A 21,026-nucleotide genomic window follows, 5' to 3' on the forward strand; every position below is an offset into this window, starting at 1 on the left:
GAAAAATTCAGTCAATTTTGGACACGAATATAAATAAAATAAAAAGTTGGCACATTCAGGAAACAAAGTGTCTGTGTTCAAGACCATTATTTTGATTGACATCATCACCCTCAGATAAACGTTCTGAGTCTGAAGAAACAAGTTGCATGAAAATGTTTCACATTAGTTAGGTTCTGGCATTGTGCTTTTCCCCCCACCACATGCTTTCCACAGGCTCATGCACGTTGCACATCAGCAGTGTTCAACAACAGTTGGGCTGGCAGTCAGTAACTTGGCACATCAAAGGTAAATATCAGCTCAAAACAGAGAGAGCAGAACCTGTGTCAAGATGTGTTTACTTTGTGGTGGTATGGACCAGCTGATACATCTCCTCTCATTCCTTGTATGCTCGTGTGGGGGATGTGCCTTTATAGAAGATGTTTCTGGTGTTCTCTGGACTGCTCCCTCTCTCAGGGATTAAAATGATGTTACCTTTTCTTCGAAGTGTTGAGTCCCGGCTAGAAGAAATGGACAGAGTCTCTGAGCCAATCTCACTTCCCTCCACTGGTGTGACTCTTATCGTAGTGATTCCATGGTGGTGATGCTCACTGTTATCTATGTTGCTCCTTTTCCTGTCACCTGACCCATAACTGTCTTTTAAGGAGTCACAGCTCTCAGAGTCTCTGTTAAGATCATTTAGCTCATATGTCTGACGAAGGGTGACTTTTTCAGGACCTTTCCACTTCCATGACCCGCTTCCTTCACCTTCTGATGGCATCTGAAGTACAGGTCTGTTATTTTCTGGATGGGCCTCAACTCTGACAATGCTGCTTGGCTCATGATCTGTCAAGGTTTTATATCTGATGGCTCCTGTACAGGTGACTGTGCTTCCCTCTGAACTCTTTGGACTTCCCTGAAACACTCCTTGCTGCTTAGACATGGCTATTACTTGCATGATTCTTGGCTGGCTATTGCTTCTACATGCAACACTCTTCTCAGCAGCTTTCAGCCATTTAGCTCTAGCTGAACTACTTTTGGGCGATGTGTTCACGTTCTCCTGAGTCTCTTCAGGAATATGCACTAGCTGGGATGAGCCAGGACGTGACTGAATAGAGACCCTTGGCCCGCCGGAAAGACCTGAGTTGTTACAACCTGGTACACTGCCAGGTTGAATTTTCAGGTATTGGCTAGTTGGGCCATGATGATCGCCATTTACACCCACTCTGGAGGGTTCTGAGCTTGACCTAATTTCGATAGCCCTTGGTGGTGACTGGCCAGATTCAGTCTCTATTACTTGCAGTGACAACTTTCGACTTTCATTCTTGTTCTTCCACTGGGAAAGCAGCTGTTTGGAACGGGCAGAATCCATTGATGCGTGTATTGTTGCATTTCGTCTTGCTGGATCTTCCAAGGATGGTGTGTTGACTCTTGGCAAAGTGTTGCTGAAAGTAACCATATTTTCCTTTCCCATTGGGCTTCGTGGTGTTATTATTTCTACATCAGCATTTGCTCTCTTGATATTGGTCAGAGACCCTGAATCTCTGTGGTTTCTATTCAGGATACTTTCCGTACGGTGAGAGACAATGCCATCACTACTGCTACCATTTTTACCTGGCAGGATTCTGTTGGCATCTTGACTGAGGTCTGTCAAAGACCTGAGAGGTTCCCTGTGAAAATTTGGGTGAAACACATTCTCGTCGCTTGGTAAGAAGTTCCCCACAGCATACAGGCCCTGATATTTGAACAGAAGCATCAATGATCAGTTACAGAAAGAGACATTTTAAGGTATTTTAATTATATTCTTCTGCCTTTAAATAAATATTGAGTGATAGAATTAGTCCAGCTTAACTGACAGGGTATGCTCACTTTCCTTTCCTCACCAGTATATCTTTATTCCAAATTCTGTCCTCAGTTTGGTACATCTAGATATGTATGAAGTAGTCTCAGTAGGATAACTAGGGCACATAGTTCATGGCAATAAATAGTTGAGGAAAAGATTTAGCCTCCTTCAGTTTTCTTCATTTTATAAAGCAGCAGATACAGCTGAAGAAAGAATATTTTGTTACGAACATAACAAAATAAATGTTTGCAGTCTTCTAGGCAAAGCTATTTTACAGCTACACTAGTGTCTGCTTTGATTTACTGAATCTTGTTACAGCTTGAGTTGTTCTCTGCTCTGTGATTCTGCCCTTTCTACTGCATAATAACTGTGTAATACAATATCTACATGATAGAACAATTTATTAACTTTAAATCAATTGCTTTCCAAGCTGCGCAGAACTGTAACAAGATTTAGTTATAAAACATTTTCTTATTCAGCAGACTCACCGTAAAATGCTGTCATTTTAACAAGACTCCACTGAGAGAATATTCCACGAAAGGGTCAAATGCCTGACTCACTCACTGAGGTTACTTGTTCTTTACACTCCTTTCAGAGTTATTTGTAGTTTCACATTATTTCCCCTCCCCTTCCTCTTACTCGTATGTAGTTTTCAGGGAAGATTTGCTGATTACTGAGTATCCAGGACAATGTACTCTCTGATGTACGTTGTCATGCAACAGTATATGAAGAAGACCTAACAAAGAGCATACTTGTTTGTGGATTTCAAACATGGGAACGACAGCTCCATTTATGAGTTTACAATAGCTTAATAATTTGAAATAATATTCTCAGAGTGCCTTTCTGCTCATACTACAATCATAGAAACTGACTTTAGTAGCTCATGGGGCTTCTATTATCTACCCTGGCTGCTATCTCTTCTGCCACTGTGAAAGCCATTTTTCCCCCCAGTCACCTTTGTAGACCATCTGCATGTACCTTAGATTACCTTATCACAGAAAAAAAGAGGGATAGGATATGAACTTATTTTAGTATTATACTAAAATTCATCATTGACTTCTTGGGGGTCAAAACCATCCCACTGGCTGTTAAGACTCTTCTGTTCACCTGCCCACACTAGAGCAAAAACATTGTCAGTAGAAGTTCCTGATTGCTCACAGGCACCTGGGTTGACACTGTGCTGAACAGCTAGGGCAGCAACAGTCGTGTTGGAGACATACTGAGAGCAGCAAGCAAAAGCAAATGCTTGATGAGCTTGCTACTGACAGATACAAACAGGCCTGTCCTACATACTCCCTTACAGGACCCTTCCAAGGTGCCCCATCTGTTTCAACCCAGTACACAGCAAAAGCACAGGAATAACCTGGCTTGGGCATCCTCTTTCCCCTGCATAATTTCCCCAAGAGCTCCAAAGAATCACAAGGGTGTAATATTGCCTTTGATTTCTTGCAGATTCCGCAGTTTACTCCGCTGAGTTGCTGCATATGAATCCAACCATTTTTTTGAGATCATAAAGCTAACGTTGGCAATATAAACTCAGGCTGGCAACACATACCAATTAATCCAATATTTTTCTTGTGTTATGCTTGTAAGTGTTCAGTCGAAAAGACAACTATCTTTATTTAACGAAGCACATAATGTTAGAGCTGTTTCTGTATACAATGCCACACAATTATATACCACTTTGTGCACTGTTTCGGCACTTCTTAAATTAAAATACATATTTGCTTTTTCCTGTTTATTTTTTAAGTGATTACCCCTATCATCATCATCTTCAACACATTTTGAATATATTTTTAATTATGGCATGTGACCATGATGAAAGGTTTTAATAAAAAATACCAGTATTCTTATTAAAGCCTTATCAGGTTTTTTTGCTAAAACTTTAAATGAAAATTATATTTACCAAATAGAGAGCAATCCCTCCTCCTATGAGAAAGCCACAGTAAACATCGACTGGATGATTCTTATACTGGGTGATACGAGTCAGACCACATATAATTCCACAGATGATAAAAGCAAAGACCAAGAGTGGTTTCAGAAGTTTTGAGGAGTCTGTTAATGTAGAATTGAAGTACATCTTGAAAAAAGAAATAAACGAAGAAGCAGTTGAAGAAACTTAAATTTACCTAAGAGGATATTAATTTCTTGCATTCAATGTTTCTTTCACACATAGATCACTATTACACAGTAATACTGCAAATAATCGGTGTAATTTTATTTTACAGCCCTGTTAAAATTCGCTCACTTACTGTAGGAAGATCTGAAATCACAAGGAAAGGATTTCCAAAAACATAGGCAGTGTTGCTTATTGACATCAATTAGTATAAGGATTCTATGCCTAAATACTGTTCACAGTCAGAGCCTGAATGTTCTGTAACTGTGACTAAGGAGCCACCGCTTCTGAAATACAGAAGCCAGATGTCATGCCAGATGAAAGCAATAACCTGTTCTAACAAAAGCCACAACCAGATGCTTTAGAGAGCCATTTCTCAACTGGGGGCCATGATGTCACAGAGGTCACACAAATTAAGTGGAAGTGGTTCATCAGTATTACTGCAAATTTTGGGCTTTCCCTGAGCAGAATAAATACTGGCAAGCTCCCAGTACATGCACAATTCCATTATCTAGTTTGATTAACTGGTTGTTATTGTTGTTTTCCTCTGATTTTTACAGCATGAGTGATGGAATTATTAAAAAAAAACCCAAACTTCGAGTAAGTGGTCACTTATGCAAACATTGTAGCCCATACTGAAGAAATGTCATTGGTCAGATGTGGAAAATCAGCTGTGATCACTGCAGCATGTACTACAATTCCCTGCTAGTTACTGATGGTTTTTTATTCACTTGCTTTGCAGTAGCACCTCAGAGGCCTCTGGGAGTGATTGTGCCAATTCATCCATGCTGCAATTCTATGTAGGTCAAATGAAACTACATTGCATAAATGCCTCAAGTTTAAAAGCAGCAAGTCAAGTGAAGACAGCAATAAAGGCAGAAAGGTTAATTTGAATGGTAAGTTAAAATATCACCCTGTAAGACAGATAAGCACTGCATTTTATATGTGAATAATATGAGGCATCAAATATATTTTAGCATTACACATTTTTTGCTTCTTAACAAAGGATGTGAAGCGGTTGAATCTTTTCTGTATTCTTAATAGAGATGGTTTTATTTTAGCTGTGAGTAGTTTTATTTTGCTTTCAAACTGGTAGGATAAAAACTTGCATCCATCCAGGATATCTAGGCAACACATCACTTTACAATATACAGCAAACGACTTTCTGACTTTTGTCTTGTATAAAGGTAAATGAACAGAGTTGGTTACTCACCGAAATGTACACTGCTGCAAAGGCTGCCAGGGTGGCATGTTGAGAAGGGAATGACTTTCTGCCAAGGAAGGACACTCAAATTATGCTCTCAGTTCAAACACACTGTGCTAGTGTTCACTTGTAAAAAACACTGGGTGGTACGCTCATTTTCAGCTTACACTTCCTAAGCAATATATGATCAATCAGTAACATTTATTTTCTAAATTTCTTTTCTATAATCTGGAGAAAGGACCAATGTTAATGAAATGCCTTTGTTTTGAAGTAAATATTTAGCGTGAAATGCTTTTTGTGTACTAAGAAAAGCATGTGTACTAAGAGAACAGTGGGAATGAGCTAAAGATTGAATGCTTGATTGAGAGAAATATCTATACATTTATTTCTAGAAATAAACTTCCATAATGACTTTTCTGTAACTACCTAATTATACAACTTATTTAATGCATGAACCTTGATCTTATGATTATTCCCACTGACTTCACTCGGACTCTTTTCAAAGTAAGGACTCATGCACTTTGATAATCAGGCCCTAACTTCAGCAACTGAATTCATCATCTTCGTGCCCCTGCTTTGTTGCTCTAATAACGGGGGCATGACAGGGTGACATTCTTCTCAGAGAGGAGCAAACTATATCTTTATTTGCTATGTCTTCAGGTTTATTTTTTAAATTTCAGCACTTTATAACATGATAGGAGTGAATAGAGCACAAGAACATGGAGAGGTCATTTTAAGAGTTACTGGGCCCCTTCCTAAAGCCCAGAACAAGAGGGTAAATGAAAATATGTCCAAACTGTGTGAGACAGTAGGCAGTATCAGGTCTATTCTTGAAATTGCTGAGGGCCTTCTGCTCCCATTGAAAACCTGGGGACTTGAATGATGTGGATCAGGTCTTGAGTCAGAAACTACACATGAAAATTAAAAAGTCACAGCTTAGCTTCTACTTTTCTGACCAAGAAAAGGAGGTTTTGTTTAAGTAGCAGCTACACTGAACCATCATATGAGGCCCTCTAACATTTTAACATTATTCTTCTTACAGACCCATTTCAATCGTCTAAAAAACAACAAAAGAAAAGTGATGGGAACATGAAGCAGAGATTTTTACACAGTAGAGGGAAAAACTTAGGTGGAGGTGGATTCAGTAACACCTGTTCTATGGAGGACATCTAGTTCATAGCTTGTAGAAGCCCTAAAAAACTTTTATGACCTCTGAGCTCTAGAAGTAAGATGCAGTGAAGATATATAGCAGTTTATGTCTGTACATTTATCTCCTTAAAATGGCACGGATGTGTAATGTGATGTGCTGGCTGTCTTGGTGAAGAAAGGTATGTCTATCTTGCAGCCACAGCAGCCACTTTCACCTGAGAAAGCTCAGCTTGGGATAAATACTCGAACAATCGTTCAGCTTCGCAGATGGGTCTCGCCACCCTAACTGGGCTCCATGTACAGCCATTTTCCTAGCAGTACTTGAGTTACCTAGTTTAAAATAGCAAAGACTGAAACATAGTCCTTTACCTGTGGACAAAGACATTTTTCTGCAAAGCAGCAGTCTGCTTTCCAAATGTTTCCTATACATTTTCCCTTGTCTGTTCTAAATAACTCATTGGCAATTAAATGTGTGCATGTAGTTCAGTGTGAATGTGACACTGCTGACCTGAATTTAAGCCCATGGCTTCAGCAGGTTCATGACTGGCCAAGATGAAATCAGTATGATTCCTTTTTTGTTTCTAAAGACATACCTAAATTCTTCTTCTGTTTTTTTTTTTTTTTTCTTACCCCCACCCCAAAGAAACCTTTCACAAATAGAATCCCCGGGAAACAAGTTCAGGGTTGAGGACAGGAGGATAGAGACATGAAAAAAATGTAAATGTTTATAATGGCTAATCAGCTCCTTTACCCTGTGCAGGTTTTAGTGGAAGCATAAATCTACTTACAGTCTCTGTGGAGCTAATGTGTAGATTTCATTCTATGAACTTTAGTACTACTCAGAATTTAACGTGAATTTGATGGCATTTTTATAGTATATAAGATACAACATACTATATACTTATATAGTATATAAGATACTACATACTTATATACTACATTTATAGTATATAAGATACACTATGCTACAGCCAATTTTCTCTTTATTCTATTTTCTATTCATATACTTTCAGGGCAAGCACAGCATGTTACAGACTAAATGCACTCTGTGTACTCTCTAATGGTGACACTGCTCTTGTTCCTTTATTATCTTTTAATCTAAAATGAAAATAATTCAAGCTAAAAATATGTAGCTTTTTTGTATGGCTCTATATTGAAAAGGTGAACAAAGGTCTCCCAGAAAACACATCCCAAACTCGAGATGACAGTGTATCACTCCAAATGCTCATGCACGAGGATGTGGAGAGGGGGAATGACGATGAGAGAGGGTCATACTGAGAGAGAGTCATACTGAGTCAGAACATCAGCAATGATAGATGACAGAGAACTCACTGGAGATCTGAACAGAAATGACTGAAAAGACTCTTTGAAGATAAACAGAGGAAAAGATGGACAAAGGAAACCACTGGATATTTGGGGATGTTGCAGAAAATGATTTAATGTAATTAGCTGGATAATTATGTTTTTTATACTTTTCATAGGGGAGTCTAGAGGCAAATGTCTGGAGCCAAAGTTTCTGGGAAGTACAAATAAAAAATGAAGGCCATTAGCAATCTCAGAAGAACAAGTTCCTTATAAGCTGAAATTATTGAAGTCAAATTAACCTCCTGTGCTGGAGAAGTTATACCATAACTACTACAGTAGATGAATGAAGGAAGTATTGAACCAGTAGCAAGTGCTGATTGCTTTGGTAAAGTTGAGACAGGCATAAGGAAGCAATGAATTAATAAAGGAAAAATGCAATAAAATTGAATTAAGGAGAAACCGAGGGTGGTGCCAGAATATTATAGATCACCAAATGTATCCTCTATGATGGGAATAAATTTGAGATATCAATATATGGTCATCTTCCTAAAGAAACAGAAACACACAAAACCTGATTGCTCAGTCTTAATATGTTATGACTAATTTTGCTGGTTTTTGGAAGTGATGATATTTAAACTTAGGAGTGATCGGCATTTTTGGAATGGCTACAGGCAGCCAATTCAGAGCAGTAGGCATCATATTTGAGATGATAATGAAATGAATGAGATGTAATAATGAAAATTTTTCTGCCTACTCATGTGTAAATCTACACCGATTTCTCTGGGACACCATGTAGGTGTAAGACACTGGTTGCAAACATCAGGCTTCAACAGCAGTATCCCAGTAACAGCAAATGGTTATGGGAGAAGAGACAGAGAGGTAAAGGCTGATACAGTAATTCTGGATATGCCTTTCACCAAAATTATTGTCACCAAATTATGTGGGCCACATAGAGCTGCCATCCTTCATTCCAGCTCCAGATCCTGCCCACATATATAAATTGAAAAGATATGGCAAATTAATCAATGCCAATTATGAGCCTTAGCCCCCTAGACATATTTAAGACCAAATACATCAAATAATTTAGGGTCTTTAAACATCAGTGAAATTGGTTTGTCTCAGTGAAAGGAGACAGATTATGAGATTTGCTGGAAGATACTTACAAAGTGAATGATTTCATGATTCCCAGTGTGTCAACCATTGAAATAAATTGAAAAGCAAACAAACTGGGGGAGAGGTGCCTTAATATATAGACAGAACACTTTAATAATAACCGTGTGACAAAAATGTGATGCCACAAGGCATAAAGTTAAAACAGAAGCTAGCGTCTGGGGCTGCACACAGAACAAGAAAGGAGTGCAAAGCTTTAGTGAAGTGGATGTGGCAGAAGTATCCAGTATAACACAGCTTCATGTCTATTAATCAGGTACACAGAGAAATTATGCATCTGAGTAGAGACAGAAATTGTTGTCATTTCAAGCATTCTATAATTTTGCTGTAACTTTTTTGGAGAGCAGATTTTAAAAAGCACCAAAATTTTAAAGGACTGCAAAACATTCAATGACTAACAGGCAACAAAGGTCAACCTGGTGTGGAAAAGATACGGAGGACTACTATTGTATTCAGTGAAGAGCTTCATAATTTCTCAGTAGTGTAGTGCTTATATTTAGGACACTTCGTACGAGTGAAGTCCTTGAACTAACGAGTAGCAGATGTATTGGAACAGTACAACTTACTGACTTACACCTCCAGATTCTTTGTTTGAATCTATGATCTGTCATCAGTAATAGAATTAACACTATTTTATCACATCGAGCTTGTTTAAAATAAGATATATAGTCTGGTTTATATCTCAGCTCGACCGATATGTATGTCCAAAACCTGCTATTATAAACAATATTAATTTATCTCCTGGCTATCTAAGTAGGGAGGCTAAAGACTAAATGACCAAGGAGGATAAACCACCAGTTAGAAATACCATGAAAGAAAAGGCATGTGTTTGGGAACACACAGATTTGCACTGTTGTGGTCTTTCCTCTAATAAAGGGATTTTTTCAATGCTGTCAATATAAAAAACTTAATCAACTAGAGAGACAGAAAACAAATAAACTCCTCCAAAAAATTCCAAAACCAAGCCTCACAAACTAAGACCAAAATGCCAGAACAGTAAAGTATGTTATACAGAGGTCTCAGATAAAGTACTTGGGTGACTTCTTCCCCTCCTGTTTTGGGGAACTTACCCAGAGCCCGCTGGGAAAAGCAGTAGAAGTTAATATACATTAACAGTTGTATAGGAAATTGTCTCCTTTGAAGGAGACAATTGTAACAGCTACTAACAACTGTGCTTTGGAATCTGACAAAGAAAAACTGAACATCACTAAAAAGACACGCTCTCACCTTTGTTATAAAAAAACTGACAAAACTCATTCAGACTTTAAATAGAAAAAAAATCTTGAAACTGGGACAGAAAATGAAAAATAAAATGAATACTTAAAAATGTACATAATGAAGGATAGAACCAACCTTCCAGCATTGATAATATTGAGATCAGCTCCTGAGCAAATATCTTCGACAACATATGAATTCTCTGAGCAGGATACATTTAAGGATGTATAGTTAGGCTTGCAAACAGTCAGGAAATAGGGTGCCTGATATCCTGTTGATAGCTGTATAATATCAGTTACAAGAGCAGTAGAACAAAGACCAAACACATGAACACCTAGGAAAGAAATCAACAGAGCTTGTTAACTTTATTATATGCATAAATTAGATTAATTCATTGTGACAAAATACATTCAATGGAATTCTGGTGGCCTGTGTCATTGGACTTGAGAGAATTTAACTGAAGAATAAGATGTATTTTTTTTTACGAAAGATTGTTGCAAAGTTGAGTTCTTTAATGTAAAAAATGAAGATTATTTATGCTTGTTTTCTTCCTGTTGATACTTAACATTTCATTTTGATGGCTTGATGTCCTCCAGCATCTTCTCATAGAAGTGAACTACACTGGAGCTGCTTCAATTTGGAAAGCAGTTTTCTGAACTGATTAAAGGACAGCCAACTAGTTGAGAAGAGTATATGCGCTCATCCAGTCCTTCGACTTGCCCTCTGGGATACAGACTTTTAATAATGTGGACAGCCACTCATTAGAACACTGCTCTGAGAACCTGTTCTCTTTTTACCACCAGGGACCCATCAGCTGGCAATAACTTTGGCTAACTTCACACCTCTGATATTTCTTGAGTACCAAGTCCTTGTCACGAGTCCAAATACCTAAGTCTTTTTGGTAACTGATCAATGTTTCTGTCTGGTTAATAATGCCAAATTCACAAGGCAGTTGAAATCAATGGAATTGTTTTACTGAGCATTTTCAGCTGCTTTTCCCCTAAAGATTTACCTCTAATTCCCTGCTTGCATTCATATAAGTAAATTTATTTTTCATCTTAAAATAGAAAGAATGCTCAAGTCATTAAAATATGAAAGAAACTGCAAATTCAGAGTATGAATCAAGAATGAAATTAATGCATTTTTGAGCTTGTCTTTTTTGGTGATGAATGGGATGACACACAGGAGAAGTGGAGAGCATGGGGTATCTTTACAGTCCTCCTTGCTGATGTTGTAATTTACCATCCCCTCTGCTCACTTCCTCACTGCTGCTCTTAAGAGTATGCTTCACTGGTCATAGACTGTATAACCTCTCCTGTTGTTACCTCCCTCCTTGCCAGACTACAGAAACCTAGTGTATAGTCCTCCCCTACCAGGTTTTCAGTCTGCTGTCCTGCAGGTTGTCTTTGCCTAGGCTGCCCTCTCTAATGAAAGATTTCTGGACCAGAGAAAACCTTTCCTTTAGCCACTCACTGGTAGAGGAAATTAACTGTAAGAAGGGGAACAAAGTCCAATTGCCTTTTCAAGTTCAGTTTTCATAAATGACAATTAAAACAAATTAAAATAAAACAATTCAACATGTTCCTCTCTATCATTAGGTTGCCAGATTCTAGCCCTTTTTCAAGAGGTAGATATACACATCCCAGAAAAAGAATGTAAAATCTACTGAAAGTTTCTGACAAGTTTTTAATGTCATGCTGAATACTGTGTCAGGTGGGTTGAATCCTTATGATACACTGAAGACAGGCAGGGGAAACTATACACTGAAACCATGAAAAGGAAGCCAGCTCAAGGTGGGCAGAGAAGGAAACCCAAATTATTATTTTAGAAACACTGACAATAGTACGGGAGAGGAAAAGGAAAATGCAGAGTGTAGATGCTGCATTACTGAGTATGAGGCTGCTCTGTTGCTCCATTTGACAGTTGCTTCTCGCATGTTCTGGCAGAAGATGATCTATGCCAGTGACAGCCCTGCACTGTTCTGAAAGGCTGTTTCAGAGAAGGAAACCTGCATGGTGAAAACTGAACGTATATGGAAAGCTCTTCTTTGTGACTAACATTTGAAACCCACCAACAAATCTGACAGCTCTTCTAAGAAAAGAATTGAAGTTGCATCCTCCTGCGTTAATATTGGCCTCTGTTCCAATCCCATTTCTTCTTTTGGACAGGCAACAGTAGAGAATTCCTTCTCCTATCATTATCTGCAATGACAAAGGAGCCATTAAATTAAATGTAGTAGTTACTCAGAAGACACTGATTGAATTTAAAGGGCTGAAATATGACTATACCACAACCAATGTCATCCACTGACATGTACTCCCCTTTAAAAGATTTGTATCAATATGTAAACAGTCAGTAATGCAACTTAGCCTGAGTGAGGGCAGGCAAAAAGGTGGCACTGAAATTAGATGGAAGTGGCATACAGTATACAGTGCTCAGTGGAATTACGGTCTTGATCCACAGCTGAAATTTGTTGCTTCTACAATAAAAAAAGTAATAATTAGAAAATCTCGTCTCTAAAATAGTCCAGAGCTACTGCAATATCTTAGTGCTCCTGAGGTGGTTTTAGCACTCAGTCTTGGCCTCAAGCCTAGCAATCCCTAGCAGCTTCTAATTACGTGGCGGTTTGCTCTTCTGTATTTGTTTAATTTGGCTTAGCTTTTAAGCAGATCCACAGCAGTGGAAAAAGTTCTGTCCTTATGGTCCCTCTGAACACACCAGGCAAAACAGTTTTGTTTTTGCCACAGTATTTGGTGTTTGCTGCAAGCATCTGTGCCAGGAACACTGATAGTCTTAGCTCCCAGTTCCTAAATGAGCACAATTTTTAGCCTGATGGTTGTGCAAAATCCTTCAAAAATGGGTTCTAAGGCAACCAAAATCAAACACAGTAAGAAAAGTTCCATTTAAAAAAAAGACAAATAAACAAAAAACATTCTGGAAAGCAAAGCGAGAACAGCACTTGATGATTTTTATATGGGCATCACATTTTATAGATTTTGTAATTGCAAATTGGCTAGTATTAGAAAAGGAATGAACTGGTCGAATTTAAAGGAATTCAGAGGAGCTGGCAGCAGAGAAACATTTGCAGCTGGCCTTAGAGAAGTGCCTAACCAAGATGCACAGTCATTGTTGTCAGGGGAGAGAAGAGACCCTTTCATAAGGTTGATTCAGCTTTTTAGGTGCATGGAATCACCCACTCAAGGTTAAGTTCTCTCTCCATTTGCCAAAGAGGAGTGGTGTGAGAATAAGGTTCCTATCTGAGCTGCCTAAAAACAGACACAATGAATTCCCTCTAGGACATATATAAAGTCTTTAGATTTCATTTTAATTTGACACAGCAATTCCAGCAGCAACAATACTCACCTGTATCAGACAATTTATATTTTTTTTCTGTAAAACAGTGACCAAACTGCTCATACTCTGACAGGACATTTCCGTGCTGCTGAAATCATCTCCTTCCTTTGGGTGAAAGATTAAAGCAGCCTTCTTTTGCCTGCTTTTAATGACTAACTTGCAATTTAGAGGAGTCCCAGTGCTATTGGGGGAAGTGTAATTGATTTCGCTGACACAGTTGATATACCTCCTCACTGAGTAAAGCTAGTTCTAACAAAAGTGGCATGTTCAGGGCTGTAAATAAAAGGCTTCCATTTCCAAAAAAATTTTGAATTTTTGGTGTATCTCAGAGTATGGAGATGTCCTGTGGGTAAAAGTTCAAACATTTGTACAGCATAACAGAATGACTCCAGCTGTTCTCACCCAACTGCAGATGCTGTTTCTTAACCTTAATGCCCACAATCAGGATAGTATGAGTAGATAAAGTACTACAGGGAATGTTTTAAGGAGCGTGTCTCCTTCTGTTACAGAAGAGTAGAAGATGAATTTAAAATCCTACGGTAAATAGCCCGGATGACACTCTGCAGCCTAGCTGAAACCAAAGGAGCTATTCTCTTTATGCCAACTGAAACTCTGTTCAAAATCTTTAATAAGTGACAGTGGCACCTCAAACTTACCGTAATTGATGGTCCAGCAAAAACCAGACTAAGCAACATCAAGAAGGGAACAGACTCTTGTGTAGGTTCAATGTATGGCATACTCAGACTCTTGTCATAGCAATTAAATCCAGAGTGAACTGGCTTGAAGACATCAGTAAGTTCAAGAAAATAGAGGCTAACAACAGAAGATGCCAATATGGGCAACTAGAAGAGAAGAAAGCAACAAATTACTGTTTGGAAATGGAATAGCAATGCTTTTACAAAGACAACACAGTCTGTTAATAAATCTCTGTGATGTTTGCTATTTACATCTCACTGCTCCTTGTCATGTCCGTTTTACCATCTTTAAATAATTAATTCTCTAGAGATATGATACTATTCAGTTGATATCAAATAACCCTGTTGTCTACTAAGCTAGTCAAAATACACAATCCAACCTTCATCCCACATAATTTAGCCTTTTCATCTATGAATGATGAAAATAATAGATGAAATTAATAGACAAACTTCGATTTTTTTTTTTTTTTTTAAAGGAAGTACCAGGACTGCAGTCTCCCATGTGAGGCCTCAGCGTTGTGCTGTTCGTCATCACCCTTTCTGGTCCTTTAGCAACTCTCTGTCATGCATATCACACTGTTTATATCAAAGCCAGTTTGCATTAAGTTTCAAAGTAACAGTTAATGAAAAACAGTATCCAGTGCTTCCTTATAATCTAAATACGTGATGATATAGTGTTCTGCTTTCGCACATTCATTTTGTAATTCTATCAAAAAAGCAATTAACTTTGGCAAGACTCAGTTGTTTAGAACCATGATGACTGTGGTTCACAACTCTTTTATCCTCTAGCTGTTTAGTGATTTTACCCTCTGCAATTACCTCCAGTAATTTATTAAGAGTGAAGTTGGCCCCTCTTGGGATAAATTCACCCCAGCTTGCCACCAGCTCCTGAAAACACAGATTCAACCAGTAAGCCTCTGTGGAAGGAAGTCATTCAAGAGAAGAAACAGCAAAAAGGCATTCTGAAGCCACTGGTTTATAAATGAACAGAGAGGGCAGCTCTGCCGCCAGGGTGGGCATTGGGGCATTCAGAGGTGACCAGCAGTGTGTGATTATTCTCTGTATCCTCTTAGTAAATGCTCAGAAATGTTTTTTGTTTGTTATTTCCCAGAGTCCTCACCGAACAAGGCAACATTAGAACTGCTGCCTGCTCCTCCACTGAGATGCAATGACTCCTTCCCTGTGTCTCTACTGCAATGAAGGTACCTATGGATAATATGATGTGAACTGCCTATCTGCTGCTTTTGCTTTTTTTCTTTTTAAGATGGCTATCATATTAACTTTTCCTTGCTGTTAGCTGCAGCTGAAAAGTAAAAGCTTGGAACTACTAAATAGATTCACTTAGATAAAATCATAAAAATCTGATAAGGCTGTATCACATCTCTTGAGAAGAAAATCCTCCTCTTTTACATCAAGCACCTCACATTATGAGAAATAGGGATTGTCCTAACATAATTTCAGGCATACTTAGATTATATTGTTCTTGCAATGTTCAGTACACATTTACAAAAATAATTGATTGATTAAAATCAATGTCGTTCATCACATTCTACAATGGAACAAAAAAGCAGAGGTAAAACTGGATAAATATGTATATTGGAAAAATGATTAATAAAACCTGCTACATATGGAAGAGGGACAATGGTTTCTTGCATTAACTGGCCATTTTCAGATTTTTAAATATTGGGCTTTTAAAATGCAGACTTTTTGTGCATAAAATATAATTCTGGGTGGTTAAAGAAGGAGGCTTCTAGCTAAATTTCACTAAAATATTTTTTAATATGACTTAGTTTTTGTTTGAAAAGAACAGTTTATCTTTGATGTGCTGAAGGACAGATTTGAAGACGGTGACTTGTATCTTCAAAGTGTTCTAAGCAAAATCTGCAGAAGGTGAAGAATGGAAGAACTTTGCCCGTCTGGTTATCTGTGTTCAAGTTGATTGCATCGTAATGTTGCGTAGCATAAAGGCTGTGGTTGTGTAGAAAGGGAGGGAACATGTATTGGCATCCCTAAGTGCTATGAGCTTACAAAAATAACACCAGGCATCTAGTAAGTTTGCTAACACAAACATATATGTATATTTGCACTCACATACTATATTACACATACATATTATGTATAGCATATAACATACACAATACGTGATACATATTATGTGAATACATAATCTATTATATAATGTGATGCATAATATGTATGGAATAATTACATACAATGTAACTAAATTGAGTCCTGCTTCCTGCCCATCACAGGAAGAAGCCCAATTCTTTAGCGGGATGCGTTATATACTACTACTTCTCACTTCCTGCTGGATGCAGTCCCTGATGGACTATAACGCAAGCATGCATGATTAGTCAACATGGGCTAGACTGTTTCCAGCCATTATACAGATGTGCAGGGATGAAAGAGGACTTCCTTGAAGTCTTCATACTCTGGGAATAATTAAGATTGTTGTGGAACTGGGTGCCCTTCTCTCAACACCTGCCTGCACAGACTGTGGAGCTGTTTGGGATAAGGGGCCTCCTGACCAGAAGGCTGGCACAGTGCATGCTGCCCTGGTGTGCGGGGAGCTTGCACCGAGTCTCTGCTGCTCTTGCTGGGACTCTGAAATTCTGCACAGCATTTGAACTCACACGTATTGCAACTTCACTTCTGCACAGCATTTAACTCCTGAAAGCAATGTCTTTTATTATTAACTATTTGAAAGTCATACCTAATGACTTAGCCAGGATCCAGGTCCCATGGGGCAAAGCATCTTATAACAGGACACAAATCTATTCCAATGAGCTAAATGGACAAAATAGGCAAGGTGCCTACTGTCCTTCTTTTCAGAAATTATGCCCTTTTACCTAGATGTCCCCAAAGGTTCATTTCCTAGAACGGAAACACAGAGCAGGCAGACTCACAGAACACCTTCCACTCATAGAGTTTCATCTTCATTGTGTATTTTTCTGTTTCTCTAATGTCAAGAAAAGGAAAGCCTCTCCTTGAACAACAGGCTCTGCATTACCCACAAGTCCACCTCTCCTTTGATTATGGTATTCTTAGGCAGGCAACTGTTTTAAATGGGAATACTGAACTATCAAAAACTCTGAGACACTAAAATAAAAGATGTGGATAACTTTTTTTTTCAAACTACTGTATGCAAGCTATAATTTTATTGTTAATTACAAAATCAAGGAATCGTAAGAATTGCTTTTCACTTATGACTTCACAGCAGGACTCCCATATTATTTCTGACTGTAATTACCCATTCTGCTAAAAGAAAAGAAATAAATTCTAAAGGACTATTAATCTCCAACGTAGCTGCTTATAGTACTAATGAATAGTTTTATAGTCAATTTGCTATATACAGTATGTCAAATCCCACAGGACATTTTTCTCCCTACCTTTTTTAAAATACAAATATAAGATGCATCTTCTAGAAGTCTAACGTTTCTTAAAAAAAAAGCGCAAACATTTCTAAAATCTTCTAAACAGTATAACTGGCTATTTAATATATGAATATTTATGAAGTGTTCTGCTTAAGGCAGCAGTAGTTCTGTAATTATAGACTTCGGCTCCCAACACCTTGAAAATGTCAAATATAATTAGATGGTAGAATGTGTATTGTTTTAATTACAAAATGGAATAGGAATTTTCCTGTTCCTAATTAGAATAATAAAACCCCCAACCTCAGTTCACATATCTTGACTAATAAGTCTTTATACTCTTACTTCCTTGGTTGGCTAATGGAGAAAGATCCCTGTTTAGCTTGCAATTTAGACCTGTAAATGTAGAGTTTGACCCAAGAGGTGAAACCCTGTCCGGCTTAGAGTCTTACACTCAGGACCATAATCAGCATAGCTGCTGAAAAGGTTTGATTTGGAGTTTATTTGTGTTTTTTTAATTTTTTTTTCATTTTCTTCTTGTTATTTTCTTAAACTGTAAGTTAAGAGCCTTTATTAAGCCATAGGACTTTGCTATTAATAATAATGTTATTAATATTTGAAAAGATTTTGCTGTATTGAGCTAGGAATTGTCTAAGCATGAGAAAAGATGATCTCTATTCCCAAGAGCTCAACAAGGATGTAAATACCTTGAGACATTGTGAGGAGAAAGATAAAAGGTGAAAACCTCCTGTATGTTACATAATGCAGGACAAACCAAAAGAGCATTTGGTAGCACAATAACTTCTCTGAACTGATGGGACATGTAACAGATCTTCCTTCTGGCCAAGAGCCACCAGACATATATCACATATTGCAGAGAACTGAAAGAAGAGATGCCTGTGAGAGGAGTTCAGAGGTGGGAGACAACAGTTCTCAGGTTGCCCATTGCTATTCTGTGGGACATGCTGTGATTGCTCCTGGGGCCGTTTTGGGGTGCTCCTGGTTTACTTGTGAGGATTAAGATTATCCAGGACCCACAGTGCCAGCACAATTTGTTATTGGTCATATGACATAGCCTATATGTGGAAGCCACGCTGGTCCTGCCCAAAACCCACAAGTTGGCCTCCCCTTAACCACCAGGCCTAAACTTGCTGGGGCATCCCGAGGGAGATGGAAACGCTTCTGTTAAACTTCCCTATGATTAGTTTTCCATGCCTGCGAATGCATGAAAAGAGGAACCTGTAGAGCTGTAGCTCACTAAATGCAGTATTGTCATTGCTACTAACAAGCCACAGATTTTGTACTGAGTTTGCAAGGACTCAGGACTGGGGCTTGTCAAACATGCTTTGTCTGTACTTGTCTTGACCTACCTGGAGCTTTGTTTTTTGTTTGGTTTAATTGTAACAGCAGTTTTGCTAACAACCTTAGAAATTAGGCTATGCCTAATTTGTTTTACTTTCACATATCTTTGTATGGTACAACTCTGCATGATTTTTGTATCTATATCTAGTAGTAACAAGTAGTTGTTCTGTATAACATGAGCTATTTATGACTCTAGTGTAGCGCATCCCAAATCCTTTGTCAGGAGCACTATGACATTGATGGTGATTCTTCCTCACTCTAGGAAGCACTTGGGTTCATTTTTATGTTTGCTAACGCGCTTTTACACCTTGCTTTTTCTCTTTTGGTCTGTCTTTTCACATTACACCCCAATTTACTATATGTGGCAGGGGTTACATATGTTGGATGCTTGTTCTTTGTACTCTTTGTTACCCCCAAAATCAGTTTTGCCAGCTGCAGTTCTGCATTTCTTTATCTGACCATTGGGGCGAGTTGTTTATAGCCTTGAGGTCTCCAGTACCAGCATATGCCCCATCTCTTACCCTACACCTATAGCTCCTCCAGATTACGCTTTCTGTAATGCAGGAATACAGGTCTGGTATGGCAGCAGAGGTCCTGCAAATGGGGCAGAGGAAGGCCAAGCTTTAGCAGGAAAATCTTATTGGAGTGGATGGAACCCTAAATAGCACAAGGTTGTCCTTTGGATAGCTCAGTATCTGGGGCACTGACTTTTGTCTCTGGCCTTCCACCAGGCACACAACCTGTTGTTCTGAAGGAAACACTGAACTACTTGCTCTTGAGTGAAAATGTAGGACCTTTAACTTTGCTATTCCACAGGGTCTCTACAGAGCCCTACATTTCTAATTCAAGGTGCTCCCTCCCCTTGGAGAACTTCCAAATAATCAAAACTTCACTAACTCTGCAAGTGTTACAAGCAAGTCAGTACCAATCAGATATTGATGGTTTCTTAAATGACACCATGGAGACAGTGAGGCTCAAAGCAAAAAAAAGGCAACGAATAAGCACACCCCCTGCCGCCCCACTCCTTCCCCCCCCCCGTTTCTCTCTTACCTTGAAAGAATATGCAACTGGATACACACATAATTCAAAACGCTCTGGGAATCAGTAGCTTCTACAAATTCCCTTTCTCTAAAACTGAACACTGATAGTTATATATCTAACTCTTATATTTGCCAGCACTTAATTAAGAAAAGAGGACATATTTATCTTCAGGAGAATAACATCTTAAAATCCATGGGCTTTGTGAGAGTGCAACCATGGAGTGTCACATACTCAAATGTCTGAACCTGTTTTGTAGGCTGCAGTTACGTGACCTCTCTTTGCTTTGCTAAAATGCACTACAGGTGCTATTTCTTACCATGAACTCATACCCAGATCCTGGGGTGGTGTTGTAGTGGGCTGTGTTGTTGGCTACCAGCAGACACTCTTTAAATTCGGGTTACAAAAGTGATTAGCCTGGGCTATATTTCAGCCAGGCGAAGTAGGGGGAAAAATGAAATGCCTCTCTTGTAATTGTAGTTGAATATTGAAGTCACTGCTCAGAGAGCTGGCTGGAATGACTTGAGTGATTTACCTTGAGACGGGATGCAAATACAAAGGCTGTGGAATTGATTAGTTTTATCTGCCTGTATAAAAGATGGGCAGAAAAGAGAGAAGCAGTATGTATGTAGCTTTCAGAGGAAGTCAAGGCATGATTAGCCAGATGCAGAATAAAGATAGTATGATGAGCCCACCTGTCAAAAAGGGTTAAGGAATGCCTGATATGCTATTTGGATCTTTTATATTTTGTAAATAATTTTTAGACTTGGATGGCCAGGAAATTCTTAGATCCTTAGGCCGTTCTGCAACACTTCCACAGCAAGCAAGGCGTTCCTGAGCGTGGGAGCTGTCTCCTGGTGTTTCTCGTGTTTTCTGGGAAGCAGGGAATCTTTGTAAGCAATCAAGTAAACAAACAGGATTGCCTCAAAGAGACAGCTAATAAATGCTATCGGTTTATCCTCATGGAAAAAATAGCAGCCGAGTACCTGGGAGAAGGATGGTTTATTTAATAACTATGTTGTGTTCTCACTGCAAGACTGTGGCATTGTGGAAGATTCTATTAAAATGTGTTATAAATGTCAGTCTTTGTGCCAAAGAATTCATGGTCTAAATGACAAGGCACAACAGATGGATGAGAAAAAAAGAGGGCTGTGGTGGGCTGGAGGAGACAAGGTATTCCTATTCTTAGCCAACTACTAACAGCGATTGCAGCTTTCAACCGCCCTGA

General features: G+C 38.6%; 2 protein-coding genes across 5 annotated transcripts in view; one reads left to right on the plus strand and one right to left on the minus strand.

Moving 5' to 3' along the window:
• Window positions 1-373: 373 nt before the first annotated feature.
• Window positions 374-21,026, minus strand: part of PLPPR4 (phospholipid phosphatase related 4) — a 28,433-nt gene continuing 7,780 nt past the window's right edge. The window contains exons 2-7 of one of the 2 annotated variants that reach the window (XM_068405712.1): window positions 13,989-14,174; window positions 12,050-12,179; window positions 10,117-10,312; window positions 5,149-5,206; window positions 3,726-3,899; window positions 374-1,711 (exon numbers count right to left, since the gene is read on the minus strand). In XM_068405712.1, coding sequence (XP_068261813.1) covers window positions 374-1,711; window positions 3,726-3,899; window positions 5,149-5,206; window positions 10,117-10,312; window positions 12,050-12,179; window positions 13,989-14,174 — 2,082 coding nt within the window. The remainder of the gene's footprint in view (window positions 1,712-3,725; window positions 3,900-5,148; window positions 5,207-10,116; window positions 10,313-12,049; window positions 12,180-13,988; window positions 14,175-21,026) is intronic. The other variant, XM_068405714.1, reaches the window with a different exon arrangement.
• PLPPR5 (phospholipid phosphatase related 5) overlaps window positions 15,144-21,026 on the plus strand; it is a 119,501-nt gene continuing 113,618 nt past the window's right edge. Inside the window, exon 1 of one of the 3 annotated variants that reach the window (XM_068405729.1) lies at window positions 15,144-15,229. In XM_068405729.1, the coding sequence (XP_068261830.1) occupies window positions 15,196-15,229 (34 nt within the window). In that variant the 5' untranslated portion in view covers window positions 15,144-15,195. The remainder of the gene's footprint in view (window positions 15,230-21,026) is intronic. The other 2 variants (XM_068405731.1, XM_068405732.1) reach the window with 2 other exon arrangements.

This window comes from Nyctibius grandis, chromosome 8 (assembly GCF_013368605.1).
Source record: "Nyctibius grandis isolate bNycGra1 chromosome 8, bNycGra1.pri, whole genome shotgun sequence".
In the NCBI taxonomy this organism is placed as follows: domain Eukaryota; kingdom Metazoa; phylum Chordata; class Aves; order Nyctibiiformes; family Nyctibiidae; genus Nyctibius; species Nyctibius grandis.